Genomic DNA, 18,157 nt, shown 5'->3' with positions numbered 1-18,157 from the left:
GTTAAGTTCTCCCAGCGATTGTTCGAACTTGTTCCAGTTCATAGATATCATATCTGATATCATATGGATCTGAAATGAGATCTAAGTTCTGAGTCCTCAAGCATTGGGGAATTTTTACCAACTAGAAATACACAGACTGAGTAATTTTAATTTCGTTTTTATTTGTAACTTGAATTGGGCTTATAAATCACATTAAATAATGTATTTAAAAATTAGCTAAACGTACAAAAATATAACAATATGTATATCAGAATAGTTATAGTTATATATGTATATTTCGTAATTTAAATATTATAAGTATACTTTTTCGCCGGGAAAACATTAATTCAAGTATAGCTTCAATGAAATATTGAAATTGTCTCCTGGACTATCATATATTGTATGTGGAATCCAATCCCATACACATACCTAATTGGAAAGACCTTTTCGTAGAGTAACGTAGCGTAGAGTAGAGTAGAGATAGTAATGTGGACAATATTGTATAGTAGTGTTTCAACTTGTACCACCTGTTTATGGATGCATTTGTGTCATTGTCAAAGGAAGATATCGAATTTCGGACTAGAGCAATCCGTAAAGTAAATCCTGTAGAACCGAAAGAAGCGAAACTTGTGTCAAATTATAAAGAAATCATGTGCGTACGTTTTCAGTTTAGTTTATTGTATTTATTTGGATTGAAAAATGTGTGTTTTGCGTGATATTCCATGATAAATTTCAGTTTTAAAATGATTGAGATATAGAAGAATGCGATGGTTGGGAAACGAAAAATCGTTACTTGGTATTTTCACTAAAAGATGGTACAAAAATTCAATTGGCTAATTGGTGTAAGGTACAAATCATACATATAATATACTTTTAAATTCAGAATCATTACATATATATATAATTTCTTTCTAAAATTATAAAAAAAAAGAACTTAGGATTGTGGTCGGGGTTTGGGGTTTGGGATTTTGTTTGTGTTCGCATGATATATAAATAAATTAGATTGTGGATGTTGTTTTCATTTGTTTGTTAGCTTTAGTCACAATTAATCTCGTTGGCTTCATTTTCTGTTGCAATACGATCTAAGAGAAAGTGTTACTAAACTTAACAAATAAAATGCTACAAAATGTCAGCCGCGACATCTCCAAAGCGCATATGTCGGTATCGTTGGTAGGTATATGTATGTTTGTTTATATGTATGTATATATGTATATTATCAACTATACTATTATCATCACATTGTAAACGTTAAGTGTTCCTTATTATTTTGTGTATTGTTTAGTCTAAGCGAAAAACGAGTACATCATAGTTTTAATGTCTTTTGTGTACAAGCCTAGACGCTGCCAAAAAATATCCATTGATTTCATTTGATTTCCCCCGTCACATTCAGCCGACGACCATGCCACTCTGCTATTGCGCTTGCCCCCTACTAAAACCTTATAGACAACATTTTAGGGGCGGACATAGGCCTAGTTTTAGTCCTTTTCTGTTCTCCTTCGTAGCTGGGTTTGTTTTTGGTATGTTTTCTTTCTTGTCTTCTCTTGTTTTTTTTATTTTTTTTCTGAGGGATTGTTCCGCATAGCCTACGTACAAATTTAAATAAATTAGAGCTTAATAGTTACAGCGGCATAGCCTTCGAAATGGGGGAATCGCCTAGGCATATTTTCAACATTCTCTTCTCCACGTATTTATAAATAAATTAGCCATAGTATCACTTATTTATAATATTTTAAGAAAAAAAAACCAAACTAATTCAACTATATATTTAAAGGATACACCTACAGTTCATGGAAGAGGCCGGTTTAAACTTAAGGAAAGCAGCAGATAGTCCATCTCCGGTGGAGAGATGGAGCAGAGAGCGAGTGGCGGCCGCCTTGCCTTACTTAACCCTATCACTACTACTATACAAAACGGAGCACAGTGCCCGTGGCGGTGGCAGCCCGTGACAGCAGCACTATCCGCACTGCAGACGACCGCAGCCACAGCCACAGCCGTAGCCGTAGCCAGTAAGCACCGACAGTTAACCTCATCGAAACGAGATAGGAGGAAAGCACCTCACGACATTTTGATGCCCAGCGCCCGACTCGAGTATTCGTAAACGACATAGCTGATGGAGACGGCTGGCAGGACTTTGAGGAAGTTTGGCGTTATTCCTCGATACAACCCCGTCAGACCCTCCTGCCGCACAATCTTGCGGAATAAGCCGGTCATCGTCTCCTCGCCACTGTGCGCATCGCTGCTCTTCAGGGGAATCAGCGTCTTCCGTTTCTGGTTGGCAATTGTTTCGGCGGCTGCGGACAAGAACAGTTAGGACCACGCGCAGTTAACAAAAAGACAATGGCGCTTACCTTGTGCCTGTAGCCGTGTTCGTACGAGGGCCAGCGGGTACGAGCAGAGCTGTCCCAGCGCGCTCGATGTGCTGCCGCAGGCCAGGAGTACCAGGAAGCTGGGCTGCTCGTTGTTGTCGTGGCTGGCTATATAGCGTCTCTTCAGAGTCTCGTAGACGGCCAGATCTATGCCAGCATAGGGCAGGATGCCCAGTATGTTGGGCACATAGCCGCGGTAGAAACTGCGCGCACCCTCGTTCTTGTAGATCTTGGCCGCGGCATCGGCTATGCCCGCGTACTGTCCAGTCTTCCGAAGCGCCAGCCGGGTCTTTAATACTTCCATGGGATATATGATGGTCTGAGAAATGCCGCCTGCCGCAGCACCGGCATAGAAGCGCTCCACAATGCTCATCTGCCTGCTGGCGTCCTCGCCACGAATCAGTCGCTTCATTTGCTCGTACGCCGCAAACTTGAGCGCCGTCTCCGGTGCAATCTTGAGGACATTGATGCCATTGCCGCGCCACATGCTCCGCGATCCGCCCTCGTTCAACATGATTTGTGCACACTCTGAGATTCCCATTTTTGTCGTTTGGACCTGCAGGAAGATGCACATTTAGATATCTTGGGTCGAGGCCACGTCTGCGGGGTTGCGAGACTCACCTGAAGGTAGACCTTGATTCTGTCCAGCGGCGCTGTGCACGTTCGCGACACTCCACCGGCAATGCCACCAGCCACAAGGTGTCGCCACCAGAGGCCCGTTTGCATCTCCTTTTGTGTGAAGTCATCAGGTACATTCATATCCTCGCCAATGTCGAGGTACTGCAAGGATCAAAAAGAACATCTTAGGTCACTTCGAAGCCGAATAAGAGAGTCCATATTCAGTACATTTCACAAAGCTACGATGAATGGAATGACAGTCTAGTTTACTTTAAGAGAGGTTGTGCTGGGTCTCTGGCCCGTACCCGTACCCGTACCCGTGGTGCTTCCTTTTCTTGATACATGATCGATGGCGATCGCAGCCATTCCTGCCCCCTCCAGTCTGCCTGAAAGTTAGCTCCAGTTTATATTGGTTTTCGCTTCAATCAGAACTAGCATCGACAACAGTACTTTTGCCCCTCCAAGCCACCAGAAGCGAAAGCAGAAACAGAAGCAGTAGCAGAAGCAAAGGCAGTGCCACACAACAACAAGAGAATTACGGAAGCGAGAAGCAAATGCAATACTAGCGGCAACAAAGGTTATATCATTCACATTAGTTTGCATCGGTGGTGCATACATACATACATATGTACGAGTATATTTGTGTATCCCAGTCGTGCCTCCACTATATATACCTAATTTTCGCGATTTCTGCTTTCCCCAAACGTGTGGCTGCCCTGCCCCACTGGTCCGCCCTGCCAATTTGTTGTGTAATTTGTGTAAAATGTGCTAAACCAGGGAATGAAATAAGGAACATTTTCTACATGTTTGCATAGCTTTTGGCTTTCTTTTGCGATTCAAAACGAATTATTAGTTGATAAGCTGCTCAAGAAAACAACAAATAAAAGCTGTCTGAGCATGATAACCGCGAAACCGCGAAACTGCGAAACCGCAGAACTGAAACCCAATTATCAGGTCTTGTGATTCCGAAAGCTCTCGGACGGGACGGTACGGTACGGGACAAACAACAAACGGAAACGAATGGAAAAGTCCGATTGATGATTGGCCAGAATGGGGTTCTTGGAAGACGATTCCAGGCCGTCTGCGAGTGTGGGGAGGGGGGCAATTTTCAAGGTGAAAATCAAAAAAGTCATTTCCCTTTGACCGTGATGGATGATGGCACTGAAGTCAATTATGATATTTAACTAAGCGAACAGAACAGAGTACAATCATAACAAATCACACACCATGCTCGGATAAAAGACAAACATGCAAATAACAGCCGATCTGTCAGGGTTAAAGTGTATAATATGTGTAGTACATATGTATATTTAACAGAATATCACGGGTAGATTGTTGATCTTTGCTCCGTATATCTGTTATGTTGTGGTATAAATGAGTGATAGAAGCCAATGAGAATTAACAAAATTGTTGTGGATTGTCATGCCTGTTGGAATTTATTATTTCCGAATTTTTATAGATAATTATTTTATATATACCATACAGACATACATACATATGTACATACATATGTCTAGAGCGAGGCACATGACTGCAAAAAAAGCTTCTTTTCTTTATACAAAATAATCTATTTTTAAAATGCTGCCTCGATTTTGGCTCACATACGTGGAAGTGGAATTGACTGTCAAAGGACTGCTGCAGAGGCGGCCAAATCGGGTTATTAAACGATTCGATTAGTGGAGCTATTCAATGGCTTGGATCGGATCAGACAATGGGCTGTAGGCCTGCGCGCTTGACCAACTCCACCAAGGCCAGTCCGATCCAGCGCGATTGATCCCATGGCCAGCGCCAATGCAAGACCAGAAGGTAAACGGTGCCAAGGGAGCCCGCCTTGGACTTGGAATGCCCTCCCCCCATTGGCATGAATGGCGTTGACCGAGCGTTTGGACGTTGACTCAGACTCTGTTCCGGTTATGGAATTTGCCCGACGTTATTTCCATCTCCAAAGTGTTTTTCCCCTCCGCCGAAGGCAGACGGCCGACGGCCAGACGTCCAGACGGAAATGCGGACGTCAGCAGCGACGGTAAACAACAATGTAAGAGCACGTTCAATCAACAAGTTTATAAAAAGCGAGAAAAGTGTTTACGCATTTGACGTCACCATTTGACGCGGGGGCCGGGCCGGGCCTGACCACACACAGCAGGGCACGGCATATGAGGCATGTGGGCAGGAGGTCAAGGAGGGGCACTGAGTCAGCACCCCACACATATGTACACGCCTGACACACAAACGCACAGAAATACATGCACAAAGTTATGCAGAGAGCAAAAGCCATGACGATTTTAGGCGCCTGGCAACAAGCAGACGCGCAGACGCATACACACACACACACACACACACTGAAGCGAAAAGAGAGAGAAGTGGTGCGGGAGAGCCACGCGCAGCGCAAATCTTAGGCGCGCGCGTGCGTGTGTGTGTGTGTGAGTGAAGTATGTCGTCGATCGACGCGATCAAAAGGCAGACAGAAACCGGTTTCATATCAAGCGCCGTCGTATTTTGGCGGCTTGTTGCCATGCGCCCCGCATGGTTCATGGTGCAATGTAACTGAAAACCCAAATCAAATACGCGACGCACAACGAATTGTGTAAGGTGCACAGGGTGCAGCACCGTTACAAATGATCTTGAATGGAACGCCAAGTGCTGCCACTCTATGGGGGTACTTCGCGGCAAGTGGGACGCGACGCTCTTTTGAATTTCGCGGGAAAAACCAGCAAAACGATAAGATAAACGCGAAATGAGTCAGCTTCCGTTTCACAAGCAACGGGGGACCACAGAACAGGGCTTTCGAGATGGCGGTAAAGTGGAGTATCATCTGAAGGAGCTTAGTGGTCTATTAGAAACACCTACCCGTCCCATCATGTCACGGAATATGACTACGAAATCCTCCATCATGTCGCCAGCGACTGCCATCTGCTGTATGTTGTGGTAATCGACAGGCAAATTATAGTGATATGTGCTATTCCGTATCATTTTGTTATTCTGTGTGTGTCACTTGACAACACTGTTTTCGGGGATTCCTTGAAGCCCAAATGCTGCAATGCGTGCTGTAAGCTGTATGCTGTATTACAGTTCCGCTTCACTTCCGCTTTATAGTGTCCGGAATGTGGCTTTCACTGTGAGCAAACTTTCACTCGGAGCAATTCAAAAAAAATATGCAGCTCTCTTATGATTTTCCTCGCCACTCTAGCCGCGCACAGATGAGGAGGCTAGACTTTGCTCGAAGCGTTAGATTAAATTAAGATTGTTCCACAGCTGTCGCGAAAGAGAACAAAGCAGTCTCTCGTTCAGGCTCAATTATATAACTACACTCCAGCTCGGTGGCGTTCGATAGGGGGCGAGTGTTACAATGCGCGCACAACCTTCACGCGAGCCAAACGAAAAAAGACTGAGAGCACGGCGACGATCGCACCGCCGCCGAAGCTTCGCGATTTTTTCGTTGTCGGTGGTGGCGCTCGCTCTTGCGGCTTTGTGCTTTTTGCCCTACCTCTCTCTCACTCTCTGCCTCACTCTGCGGCCAGCCCATCGCTTTATTAGTGGGTTGCGCGTGTGGGGTTGTGAGCCACCATCCCCCCCCCCCCCCCCCCCCCCCCCCCCCCCCCCCCCCCCCCCCCCCCCCCCCCCCCCGCTGATGCTGCCCTCCAGCATTGGGAGGCTTCTCGACAGTTAGAATGTTATTAGAAAACAATGATTGGGAAAACATTTGATTAGTGGATGGCGACAGCCAGACAGTACCCAAAAAATGTCTGTTTTCTTAACAAAAAGAAAAGAGTCGAAACCCCAAATATCGCTTCGATTTTTGGGAGGATTTTTGATTTACTCAACTGAACGGAATTTTGACAATTAGGCCAGAATCCTCTATGAAATATCATATGGGAATAGATCCGAATGGCCCCGCCAGGAATCCCAGTTACATATGTACATCCCTTGTACAATATTCCCTCGACGGCTACGAATAGCAGGTATTTGGAGAGAGCTACTCGTAATAAACAATAGCTCCAGTCAATGGGCAAGACGGTTTGACAGTTATTTGGCAGCTTTTGATTACAGGTTGCGTGACTTTATCTCAAACTGAATTTTCGCGTGTGGAACCGGTTTTGGCCGACTTCGGTGAATACCAAGGGTCTGATAGCCGCGTTTATAGCCACATGACAAGCGTGTGACTGGCTGTCTGGCTGGGGGATGACGCTCCATTCGGCTGCTGCGCCATAGGTGATCTTGGGACTTGGACGTGGAACCTTTACAGCCACCATTGTAACACCTGCATACGTCAGGAGCTGGGAGCTTGGATTTGATAAGGCCAATTCCAGAGAGCAGTCCCAGTGCCAGTCCCAAAGGTCCCCGGAAATATTTTGGAGCGTCGTCAACAGAAAACAAATTCTAAATCCGACAAATCCGCAAAACAACATCGATTTACCCTTATCATTGGAAAGCACACGCTTCTATCGTTGGAGATAAGCCGCAATGAGGACTCGAGGAAACCTCCAGACACACCCATTTTTCAAGTGGCGACTGCAGCCCAGCACAGCCCCGCCGCAATGCCTAATACCTTAACTAGTTTCAATGAATTTATGGCCCCTTCCTCAAGGCCACTGTCGTGCCACTATTGGACATTTAACGATCCAATTTCTGGTCCAAATTGGCACTGTCTCAAAGGAAACGATGAACCACAATTTAGGCACGGCATTCGACAGCTTAAATATACAATAGCAGAGCCCATTGCATGACAGGGGCGTGTCGTAAAACGTCCCATTGGAGTCTGTCATGCATCTTACCCCTAACATACAATGAGCTTGCGAATGCAGGGGCCAAGTCATAGCACCGCAATCGTTTGTAATTTAACTCTAGGAATATCATATAACAATGAGTCAAGGCTTTGCGGGTCTTTTCAACAGTAATTTCTTCGTAATTTAGAGGCATTGTTTATAGAAACTTTAGGACTGCCGCTCCGTTTCCGAGAAAAGCTTGTTTATAGAATACTATACGTACGAGTACATTTCACAGAACGTCGCGGCGATCCGTTTCTAGTTCTGTTTGGTGACTCCCAGAACGTGCGGACGGACAGGTTATCACTAGTTATGGGACCTCTCAGTTTCGAAGCCAGTCAACAGTTTCCAAACTGGACTGGACTGGAGCATCGGCGGACTTTGATTAAAGCAAAAATTCGAGAATTCGCTTAATTCGTAATAATAAATATTGTGTTTGTGCAACTGACGACAGAGAAATCATGTAAAGCTCTTATCAGCGCCGGAATGCGTTCAATCTGGATGCGATTGGGCCATTTGGCCATTTGACCAATCAATCATGGCATGAAAGGCAGCCTAATTACAAAGGCAACTCATTTGGAACCCCACTTTGTGCGCAGGCTACGTTTAAGTAGAGGTTTACTCTCACGTTTGGGCCTGGCTAAAAATAGGAACCTAGCAATCTGCAGTCAGTAGCCGCCTGAGGTACGTCAGAGGCCAAGAACCGGCTACTCAGACAGAATCAGCTTGACAACCAAACGGCCAGCCGGGGCCCCTGGAGGGGCTCCAGCCGGTTGACCTTAAGATTCAGGTCTGGTCTGCCACAATCGCGAAAAATGTCGAAGAGCAATAATCTGAAATTTGAAAGCTGTTTCGCTGGGGAAGATCTACTTGTTCTTTCTGGGAAGAGCTGCAGAGGCGGCCAGGGGCCAGGGGCCAGGCAGGCCAAGTGACTGTCAAATTTGAGTGGAATTTATATCAATTGCTGGAGCTATCCGCATGTAAACAGAATGATTATGCAGACAACAAAGCAGGCGCTAGCATCGTCACCTGCCCACAGCCCGCACCACACTCTAAAACAATGAAATGTGCTTTTTAACCGACCATAATCATCCCGATAAGCGGGCGGGAAAGAGATCTGTAAGGAACGTAAGCGGGCGGCCCAACCCCGGACGGGCCTCTCATTTAAAACATTATTAAACAGTACGTATTTGATAAGGTAGTTTGTATACCGATTTTAAATCAGATGAGATGATGAAATATATACAAAACTCTTGCGTCAGGCCAGAGCGAAAGCTTTTGTCATGCAAGGACCATTACGGAGCCATTGCTCCCGCTTACTCTGGATGTGAATCTGGATATGGATATGGATTTGTTATTTTCGAGTGTAGAATGCATACAATAGTCAGTATATAGTCATGCAGATGAATGTTCTATGGGGACTGGGATGATCTATACCGAATGATAAGCCTTCGCTGGTGGAGAGGACACATGGGAGGATGGATGTGTTGCGTTGTGGTTGTGGCAGTGTATGGGCGTGTGGACGTATGGGCGTGTGGGCGTGTGGGCGTATGGGCACCCTCGAACTACGTGAGGACTACAACAATAGTAATGGTAATCTTAGAATCATAGTTTTGACGATATGTACCTTCAGATCTTCCTCAGTTAGTCAGGAGTTGTAAGTGTGGAGGTACTACAGAGGCAGTTTAGAGCGTATGTACGAGATTATGTGGAGTGTTTGTTTGTTTGTTTTTCGATATGGTAACGCATGGTAACGAAACGAGGGTATAAGAGTGTAAAATTGGACAATTAGTTTAAAATACGAAACGTTAAACAACTACAATGTCTGAGACGGAACAAGCGCCGATGATAGTGAGAGCCTTCCCAGAGGCGGAGGCCTCTGGGCAAACCCCCACCGGACGGGACAGGAAAGGATATTAAAATTAAGCGCTACACGTTAAGGCTTGCACTAATAGCTACACTAATTAGGAGGAGATTCGAGCGCGCTCCTGTCCCTGCCAAACTTACAGTAGAGTGCCGCCAGAATTTGATCAGATCGTGTATGTCCGTGGAGGGAGCCAATAGCATAAAGTCGCGCCACTCGTTAAAGCTTATGTTCAGGCTGCCATCTTTGTCCATTCTGCAACAGGGAGAGAGATACCATCAATATACGGAATACATGCAGAGCATATATAATATGTCGCACCTGGTTAGCAGTTTTCTAGCCTCGTCCACGTCAATGTCCAGGCCCAGGTCCTTGAAAGCAGATATTAGCTCCTCCAAATCCACTTTGCCTGCAATCAACGCCATGCCATGACATCATCCGTGATACACATGTGTATACAGAATAATCTAATAAGCCATCTAACTCACCATCACGGTTTCTATCTAGGTGCGAGAACTGCAGACACAGGTTCTTCTCGTGCTCCCGCACATAGTGCAGGAATTCAGCGAAGCCCACGTTGCCGCTTTGGTTCTTGTCCGACTGCTGCATGAATTTCTGGAAGAGTAAGGCAACGTAAGGAACGTGTTAATTACTTAGTTATTGCTTGCCGACATCCGACATAGATAGAAATCAATAGAACAAATGCTTCTTATCGTAAAGGCTTCGTGCCGCGTGGAAACCATACAAATCTCAGCAGTCGCATCGCATCTTGCTTTATCATCTTCCTCAAATCAGGGAATTGTTGCATACATATGTATTTACTCGTAATAATAGTCTGTATAAATTAGATTCGCATACGCTTTTGACAGTACAGCTGTCAAGGACACATATTATTGATCTTTCGCCGTTCTCTATAGAATACCGCAACAAAAGCATTACAATTTGAAAGATTCGCGAGGCCCGGGGCTGGGCACTGGCCCTCGCCCATGTGGCCAATTTATGTTAATCCCAGCGACACTTGGCAGACACTGCCGCATGCCGCAGTGGCCCTCCCTCCCCTGCTACCAACCACTCACCTCCGCGTAGACGCTCGACAGGCCAAACTCGTGCAGCGCCGCCGATAGATCGTGTATGTCGACCTTGCCGTCGCCGTCCCGGTCCAACTGATTGAAGATACGCTCGAGTCGCTCCTCGTCCTCGGCTGGTATTTCCGTGGGCATGATGGCCATTGGTATGCCGTTGCCAGAGCTGGAGACAGTATCCGGCGGCGGCACCGACTGGAGGTTGTAGGGCATAGTGGCAAGATGGGCATATTGCAGACTATTGAAGTTGTGGGCTGCACTGTGCTCATAGCTGGTGGCAAGGGTCGATGGCTTCAGTGGCGCGTAGATGGCATGGGCCTGTTGTGCAAAATTGGTCGGCGGATCCGGCGTCAAGTCAATGTCAATTCGATGGCCTGGTTCCGGCTGCGGCTGCTCCTGTTTCTGCTTCTGCTGCTGCTGCTGCTCCAACTGCTGCTTACTTACTTCTAGGGATGCGCTGTTTTCAATTCCAACTTGCTTTCTGACCATTCTCCAGACTCGTGTGTACTTGTTTAGAGTGTTACTTGCTTTGTGGCGGATAACTCGTGTCTCGGTCTCCTCTGGGAGTCTCGGGGTCTCGGTGTCTAAGGGCCTGGTATGCTTTTGGTGCTGAAATACGTTGCAAACTATAGCGGGCTCCTCCTACTCCTATGGCTGGCGCATTTTGGTCTTCTCTTGGGGTATGCTAAGTCAAGCTGTGGGTCTGAAAATAAACATTTAAATATATATATATATATACATATATATAATAAGCAATTAACCTAATGCGAAGGTTTACGTGTGGAAAACCCCACTATAAACTGAAAGGTAAATTTGCATGTGTGAAAAATCGTTTCCCCGCAGATGAAGTCATCCACATTTGGCAGCAGATGGCAGTGCGGACTAAGTTGTGTGTGTGCGTGCTCATTATAATGTTATAATTAAAGCTGGGCTGGCCAGCAGACAGGAGCCGTGCAATCATTGATTTTTTTGAGGAGTCGAGCTAATTTTGAAGGCCAACGCATTTGCGGAAAGCCTTGAAAAATTGGCAGCCTCACGCACATGCACACGCACACAAGCACGCACATGTCCGTCCCACAAGTGAGTGAAGAGAAAGCGGGTTTCAGAGAGAGACAGAGGGAGCCCACGCAATACTGGAACTTTCTATTACTCCAGTTCCCTTGGGAAATTTCCTTCTAGCCTTATTGCATTTTCTCGCACCTTATGCACGTCTTTGGGCAGTTTTTTCGGCTGGGCAATGACTCAAATTTCACTGAATTTTTCGCGAATTGTTGCCAAATTGGCAAATTTTTATTCTGCAGTCGTCGTATTCATACGCACACACATGCATGTAAACGCACACTCATTCAACTGGATATGGATATGCAGAAGAAAGCGGACCAAAGCGAATTCCACGACGACAGGCTCTCTACGTACCGCGTTGGTTCACTGCTGGTGGGCCCGCGGATATATAGGAATTTGTGTGGCGATCGTTGCCTTTTTAATTTAAATAAAACGAAAGTGAGTGCTTGGCCAAGAAATTTTGACTCGAAGGCAGGATTTATCGTTAAAATATACCGTCCGACCCTCAGATATTCATCAAAATATACCGTCTCACTTTAAAAATATACCGTAAATATACTGACGAATTCAAGTTCTATATTCCTCGACTTGTATATTCCGTGGAATATTACTAGCTATCTAGATCTCTCAGCAATGTCCACATAATTTTATCCCATTAATGAATTTATTTTATACTTGACTGGTTTATTTGAAACTCTTGCTTTTATTGGATTTAGTCTAAAAAAAGGTTTTAGCGAAGACGTTCAAACAAATAAAACGTAATAAAACCTAAGAGAAAAATCGTTACTATTGCTCAATTTTGATATTCCGTTGAATAATGCTGACTAAATAAAACCATTAGCTCTGCCCATATAATTTTAGGCCATTGATAAATACATTTTCTTCAAGATTGGCTAGTTTTTAGTCCTTGCTTTTATTGTATTTCGACTAAACCAAGGCTTCAAAAAAATAGTTCAACAAAAAAACAGTTGCAACGTAAGTGAGTATGGACATTGTTGAGCTGAAAAGGTACATTGTGGAAAGAAAATCTCAAAAAAGGTCCAACCGAACTTGAGCGCCAAATAGACATTGTTTGAAAGTGACTGAACGAAAATGATTTCAACGCAATCCAGTGGAACAAATGGTGCACGGAACTACGATTTCAGAGAGCGAAAATTCAAAAAACCTGCGTTTGGAAGTTTCTATACCATTTGTTCTTTAAAAATTAAGTTTAATAGATGAAATTAATCAAATAACGTCGGCTCAATTTTGACCTAAAAAAATACCGAAAAGTATTAAAAATACCGTAAACGGTCAACCTGCTCGAAGGTTTTCCTTATCACCGCAACTGGTGTTAAAATTCAAAGTGCTGTTAAGCGCCAAGTGTAACTATCGATGCAGCATATCAGGTGTATCGATACCCTATAGCATTGCATCTTAAGTTAACAGCGAGCTCAGATTACAGTTACATTGAAAATTCATATTTTTTGAATCGAGGCCAGGGTCATGTTCAGTCGTTTCATTCAATTCCGTCTACGATGGCATGGCCTTTAAAATTAAAAAAAAAAAACCAACAAAAGACTCCATTACAGTTGATAACATAATATGTATTTTCTCTCCACTTCTGAATGTTTTGTTGTTTAAGATACACTTATATTTCAGCTAAATAATTTGTTATGGTAGGTCTATATAAAATTGGTCTAAACTGTGGAAATGAATGAGAATAGTTGCACTTTCTGTTTTAAAATTGGAGCATACAAGTGTGTTGGGGGAATTTCTGTTAATTACATTAAATGCGCGCACAACAGCTTCGTTCTCACATCAAGATAACAAAAAAAAAGAACTCAACGAACGAAAAAATACATTGTGGTTCGGGTACATGGATCGGTTTTAGGGACAATAGCTCTCTAGTTCATTAGCAAGTTCCAGGCATCATCCTCGGCGTTCGCCTTGTCGCCCGCAGGAGCGGCCGGTTTTGATTTCACATTTTTCACATCCAGATTGTCGAAGCCCTCGCTCAGCTTTACCGACGTGTCCTGCAGCTTCATGTTGCGGCGGGCACTCTGTCCACCCGATGGGGCATTCTGGTAGGAGGTCTCCGCGCTCTGGTAGTTGGAGGCCTCGAAGCCGGACCAGTCGGCGTCGTGCGTGAGGCCGGCGGAGGCGGTGCCACTGTTGCTGCTTAGCTGGGTATGATACGAGCTGGAGCTGGTCAGATGCGTCTTGTTATTGGCATTCTCCTGCCAGCCACCCCAATCGCTGTCGCTCACGCCGCTCTGCTGGCCCAGGCCTCCGGCCAGATTTCCGCCTACCGAGTTCGATCGCTGCTGATAGGCGTTGTCCTCAAAGTTGGGGTCGTTGTAGCCGCTCTGCGGCGACGACATGTTGCTGCCCGCCAAGTTGTTCCAGCCTCTCTTGCCGATGTCTGTGACCTGTGGGAATATATAAGCATACACTGGTGCTGTAGGACTTTTGGAGGACTAAAATTGGCAAAGGGGTTATTGCAAACTACAGACCTTGAAGGCCACATCTGTAACACCGCTCTGAACGGTTTCTAGCAAAGTGCCTTCTTTCATCTACAACCAAAAAAGGAAGAAAACAAAACGTACAAATAATAAAGACAACAAAGAAACAAAGATATCTATGGGTGTTGGGTGGGTGTCGACTGACGCACCTTCGTTGATGCCAAATTGACAGTGGTAACGGCCTTATCCTTGGCGGTACTGGCCAGCTTTGAGGCGTTCGTGGAGAACAAACTCCAGCCCGACGCCAGTGTGGACAGTGTCGAGTCGATAAGCTCCTGAGATTGCGTTTTTGGCGGAGGCTCACGTGTGAACCCAAACCCGGCATACTTTCCGCCCTGGCTCGGTGGCAAGTTCCTGCAGGATCATTTTAATGAGATTTCGGATAATATTAAATCAGCATCTGGAGTACATACTCTGGTCGCGAAGCGTTCTCAACTTGGCGTTTGCTGAAAAACTCCTCCTTCTGATCCCGAAATTCCTGTGTCTGGTATTGCTGATAGCCTGGGGCGTCACCATAGCTGCCGCCTCCGTTCTGATAGCCATCGGAGCAGCCGTAACCTGTTGCGCTGGCATGTGACTGCGAGCTTCTGTTGCCACTATTCCTGCTCTGGCTATTGTTGCTGCCCAGCCGCGTCTCGGCATCTTTTTGGTTCCAGCTTTTACCTTGGGCCAGTGTCGCGATCTTGTCGCGGTACAGAGCCGCTGCCTTGGAGTTGTAGCGCTGCGTTATGGGCGCCCGTTCGCTCCAGTCGGCCTGATCCTCCAGGAACTCGCGAGCGTTGCGATTGCCACCCGCCTTCATCTTCTCCAGCTCAATGTCTTTCCATTTGTCCATCGTCACGGAGCGCACGAAGGACAGATGGACGCCCAGGCTGCGATGCTTCCCGGAGCACTCCAGACATATCCAAATTCCGTAGGTGACCGACACCCACTGGGGATTGTGTGTGCCGCACTCGAAGCATTTCTGTGTTCAATAGAAAATATGACTTATTAAAATAAATATGTGCATCTACGTGCTTGTGTCTACAGAAGCATGCATATGGATGTGTACATATGTATATATGCATATATATGTGAGGCGGAAGTAAATTTCGGATGGAGGACTCACCGAATTTTCATCTTGTGGCTTTAGCTCTTGGAGCACTCGTCGCGTCCTGGGACTGGCCATAGCAAGAGAACGAACAGCTACCTACGTGCGACTTTTTGTGGCACTGCTTTGTCTTCGCAGCTGATACGAAGATATGAAACTTTTTGCTGACGCTGGCGGTGTGTACTGTCAATATTGGAAACCACGCACTCACTTACGACTCCCCAGCCTCTGTGGACTGTTCAATACCAACAAGTCTCCACGGCCACTTAGTTAAGCACATTTAATGGAGTTGCGAATTTGTTTGTACAAATTCCCAGCTCGAGATTTATAGTATATTGGCAAAAAAAAATTAAGCGTGTCCCACTTGAAAGTTCGAACTTAACCCACTTAACCCCCCTCTATTTAAACAAGTGAACAACTTGAGTTAAGCCGCGGAAAATACAACTGTTTGTAAATTGTAGATCCATCCATCCTCTTAGCCTTAAAGCTAAATTTTCACGATATCTATCACCTGAACTGCACTGAAATTCTTAAAGTTTCAACATATTCGCAGAGTGTGTTGTAGTACCCACTGGTCGACGATGGGTTAATCGTTCTCTGTCCATGATCGGAAATCATATTCCCCGATTTTGATATTTGGTTTAATATTACTAGCTGGCTAAGACTTTCAGCTCTCAACAAAAAATTTTATCCGATTGACGAATTACTTTCGTACAAGAGTGGCTAATTATAAGAACTCATCTTGTTTGGATTGTTTATAGAATAAGGTTTGAACAAAAAAGGTAATGAAAAATGTACATTTTTTACATGGTAACTACACGGTAACTACACATTGGCTACATATCAACTACATATTTATGGAGTGGGGCAATTGTATACCCTATTTCCTTTAATTCATGTTAAAATTCAGCTTTCCAAGCTGATTTGAAACATTAATAATGAATTTTTCTCAGAATGAAGTGTTTTACACCTGTTAATGAATTTGATACATATTCTTGGTCTATGTAAGAAGAAACTGCACCATTTCGTTGAAATAGCTTCAAAACAGAGAATGAGATTCTGCATTCATTTGAGCTTGAAATGACAAGCAAGTCCTCAATTCTATTATATCCTTTTTCCAAGGGTATGCTAAATTTTGTTAATTTTGAATAGCTAGAGAAAATAGTTTGATCGATCAGTTAAATGGCGTTTATTCTTTGTGGTTGTGCAAATCGATCTTGCAGTAACTTTGAAGACTAACAAAGAACACCTGTGCGCTAATTCGATTTCAAAACACATATGTACATATATATAAGTGATTTTATTCTGCATTAAACATTAAAGCAGTTTACATTGACCGCGAGCTTTTTACTTTAGTGTGTACGGATATTTAAAAATTTTAATAAACGAAGGCCTTAAGAATTTTCCTTAATACTTTGAATTCTTCAAAATTCCTCTTGTGGCCTCTTTTTAGTTGCTAGAGCTTTATGTTATTCAGGAGCTCTCAACAGTTTAACACAATTACCGAAAGACGCAAGCACGGAATACGAAGTTATAGAGTCCGTAATACTGATGGGTTGCTTGGGAGATCATCACGGTGAATAACAATAAACGATAAAATAAACGAGTGCCATCTGCCTCAATGATGTGTCGATGACCCATGTCGGTAGGACCCTTTAGTTTAGTCCAGAAGAGCATGGTAATCTCACAAAAATGGGCGACATAGATTGTCTCCATCACTACCTTGACATACCCATCCATACGGAACCATTTATTGGGTAGTAAGTCGATGTAAGTCGGATAGAAATAATACAAGGCTGCCCTAGAAGGTTTGGTCCTTATTCGGGCTTACGAGCGAAAATTGCAAAACGAGGTGCACGCAGCTGGCGAACATAATTGGTAATAGCGTGGTCATGGCTATAAAGGGGCCTGTGAGTTACCATTTATTAGGAAAATTATAGTTTTGTATTTGAAATCAAATATTACTTACTTTTGAGTTCGGTTTCCACTTCTGTGTCTGTGTAGTTCTTACAGTCACAGGTGCTGAAGCTGAAGCTTAAGGGTACGACGTGAATACACCTACAAGTTACCATTTAATAGTTAAATTGTATAATTATTTTACAATTAAAATCCTTACACTGGAATTTATTTGATAAAAATATGAAATGTGATGTCTCTATGTCAGTGAACTATAAGTATCTGGTTGTGAACAATGAAATATAGTTAAAACTTGTATTGAATTAAAACTGACAGAGTGCCAATCCTAAGGTTTTATACCTACTATATTGCTTTCAGTAACTATATTGCTAGATGCCTAATAACAGATAACAGCCAAAAGTATAGACAGATGGAAAGAAATATAATTCTTATTTTTATCCCCGATAATCAAAATGAATATAGGGGTATATTAGATTTGTGAGGAAAGATGATGTGAGCAACGCCCAGAAGGAAGCGTTTCCGGCCCCATAAAGTGTATATATTCTCGATCAGCATCAATGGTCGAACCATTTCTGTCTGTCTATCTATTCGATCCGATGTGCTATAAAAGATAGAGACTCCTGTGATATCGTACTGTTACAAGTGTATTTCAAAGTTTCGCCCTGCCTCCATCCGCCCCCACAATGGACTTTTAAAGATACGAGAAAACTAAACAAGCAGAATCATAGAGAATGACTATATCTACCAGATTGGATCTGGATCAGATTGGATTATTATTAAGGCCAGAATTTGTTGTGGCGCAACATTTTTTTTCTCTCTCTCACACACTTTTTGTCGTTCAATGTGTTACAGCTCACCTAATATTTACTTCTTTCCTTATTGATGCGCGAATCATGCAGGATACCCAAAAGA

The 18,157-nt window shown here is 44.2% G+C and overlaps 2 protein-coding genes and 1 long non-coding RNA gene across 8 annotated transcripts; all 3 read right to left on the bottom strand.

Moving 5' to 3' along the window:
• Positions 1 to 647: 647 nt before the first annotated feature.
• Positions 648 to 12,217, bottom strand: LOC108152845 (calcium-binding mitochondrial carrier protein SCaMC-1-B). 5 transcript variants are annotated; one of them, XM_033387834.1, is made up of 9 exons: positions 12,089 to 12,217; positions 10,667 to 11,375; positions 10,079 to 10,205; positions 9,912 to 9,999; positions 9,734 to 9,845; positions 3,275 to 3,349; positions 2,967 to 3,125; positions 2,328 to 2,901; positions 648 to 2,270 (listed from the first exon to the last, which is right to left on the bottom strand). In XM_033387834.1, the coding sequence occupies exons 2-9, from the start codon at positions 11,159 to 11,161 to the stop codon at positions 2,035 to 2,037; spliced, it is 1,866 nt and encodes a 621-aa protein (XP_033243725.1). In that variant the 5' UTR covers positions 11,162 to 11,375; positions 12,089 to 12,217; the 3' UTR covers positions 648 to 2,034. The 5 variants fall into 5 exon arrangements, with proteins under 5 accessions (XP_033243725.1, XP_033243727.1, XP_033243726.1 ...); XM_033387836.1 differs by having other exon boundaries at positions 3,281 to 3,349; XM_033387835.1 differs by lacking the exon at positions 12,089 to 12,217 and adding an exon at positions 11,873 to 12,025.
• A 1,082-nt stretch (positions 12,218 to 13,299) lies between these two features.
• On the bottom strand, positions 13,300 to 15,724 carry LOC108153184 (ADP-ribosylation factor GTPase-activating protein 1). Of its 2 annotated transcripts, XM_017282995.2 has the most exons (5): positions 15,347 to 15,723; positions 14,652 to 15,202; positions 14,388 to 14,592; positions 14,230 to 14,289; positions 13,300 to 14,145 (listed from the first exon to the last, which is right to left on the bottom strand). In XM_017282995.2, exons 1-5 carry the CDS (start codon positions 15,404 to 15,406, stop codon positions 13,621 to 13,623), a joined length of 1,401 nt encoding a protein of 466 aa, XP_017138484.1. In that variant the 5' UTR covers positions 15,407 to 15,723; the 3' UTR covers positions 13,300 to 13,620. The 2 variants fall into 2 exon arrangements, with proteins under 2 accessions (XP_017138484.1, XP_017138485.1); XM_017282996.2 differs by lacking the exon at positions 14,230 to 14,289 and having other exon boundaries at positions 15,347 to 15,724.
• Positions 15,725 to 16,616: 892 nt separating this feature from the next.
• LOC108150847 lies at positions 16,617 to 17,554 on the bottom strand. The gene is made up of 3 exons (XR_001774695.2): positions 17,445 to 17,554; positions 17,298 to 17,386; positions 16,617 to 17,236 (listed from the first exon to the last, which is right to left on the bottom strand). It is a non-coding gene; the product is annotated as an uncharacterized LOC108150847 (long non-coding RNA).
• Between the last annotated feature and the right edge of the window lie 603 nt (positions 17,555 to 18,157).

Source organism: Drosophila miranda, chromosome XR (genome assembly GCF_003369915.1).
Source record: "Drosophila miranda strain MSH22 chromosome XR, D.miranda_PacBio2.1, whole genome shotgun sequence".
NCBI classification, from domain to species: Eukaryota; Metazoa; Arthropoda; class Insecta; order Diptera; family Drosophilidae; genus Drosophila; species Drosophila miranda.
The sequence above is the reverse complement of the archived record's forward strand: the minus strand, read 5'-3'. Positions and strand labels throughout refer to the sequence as shown.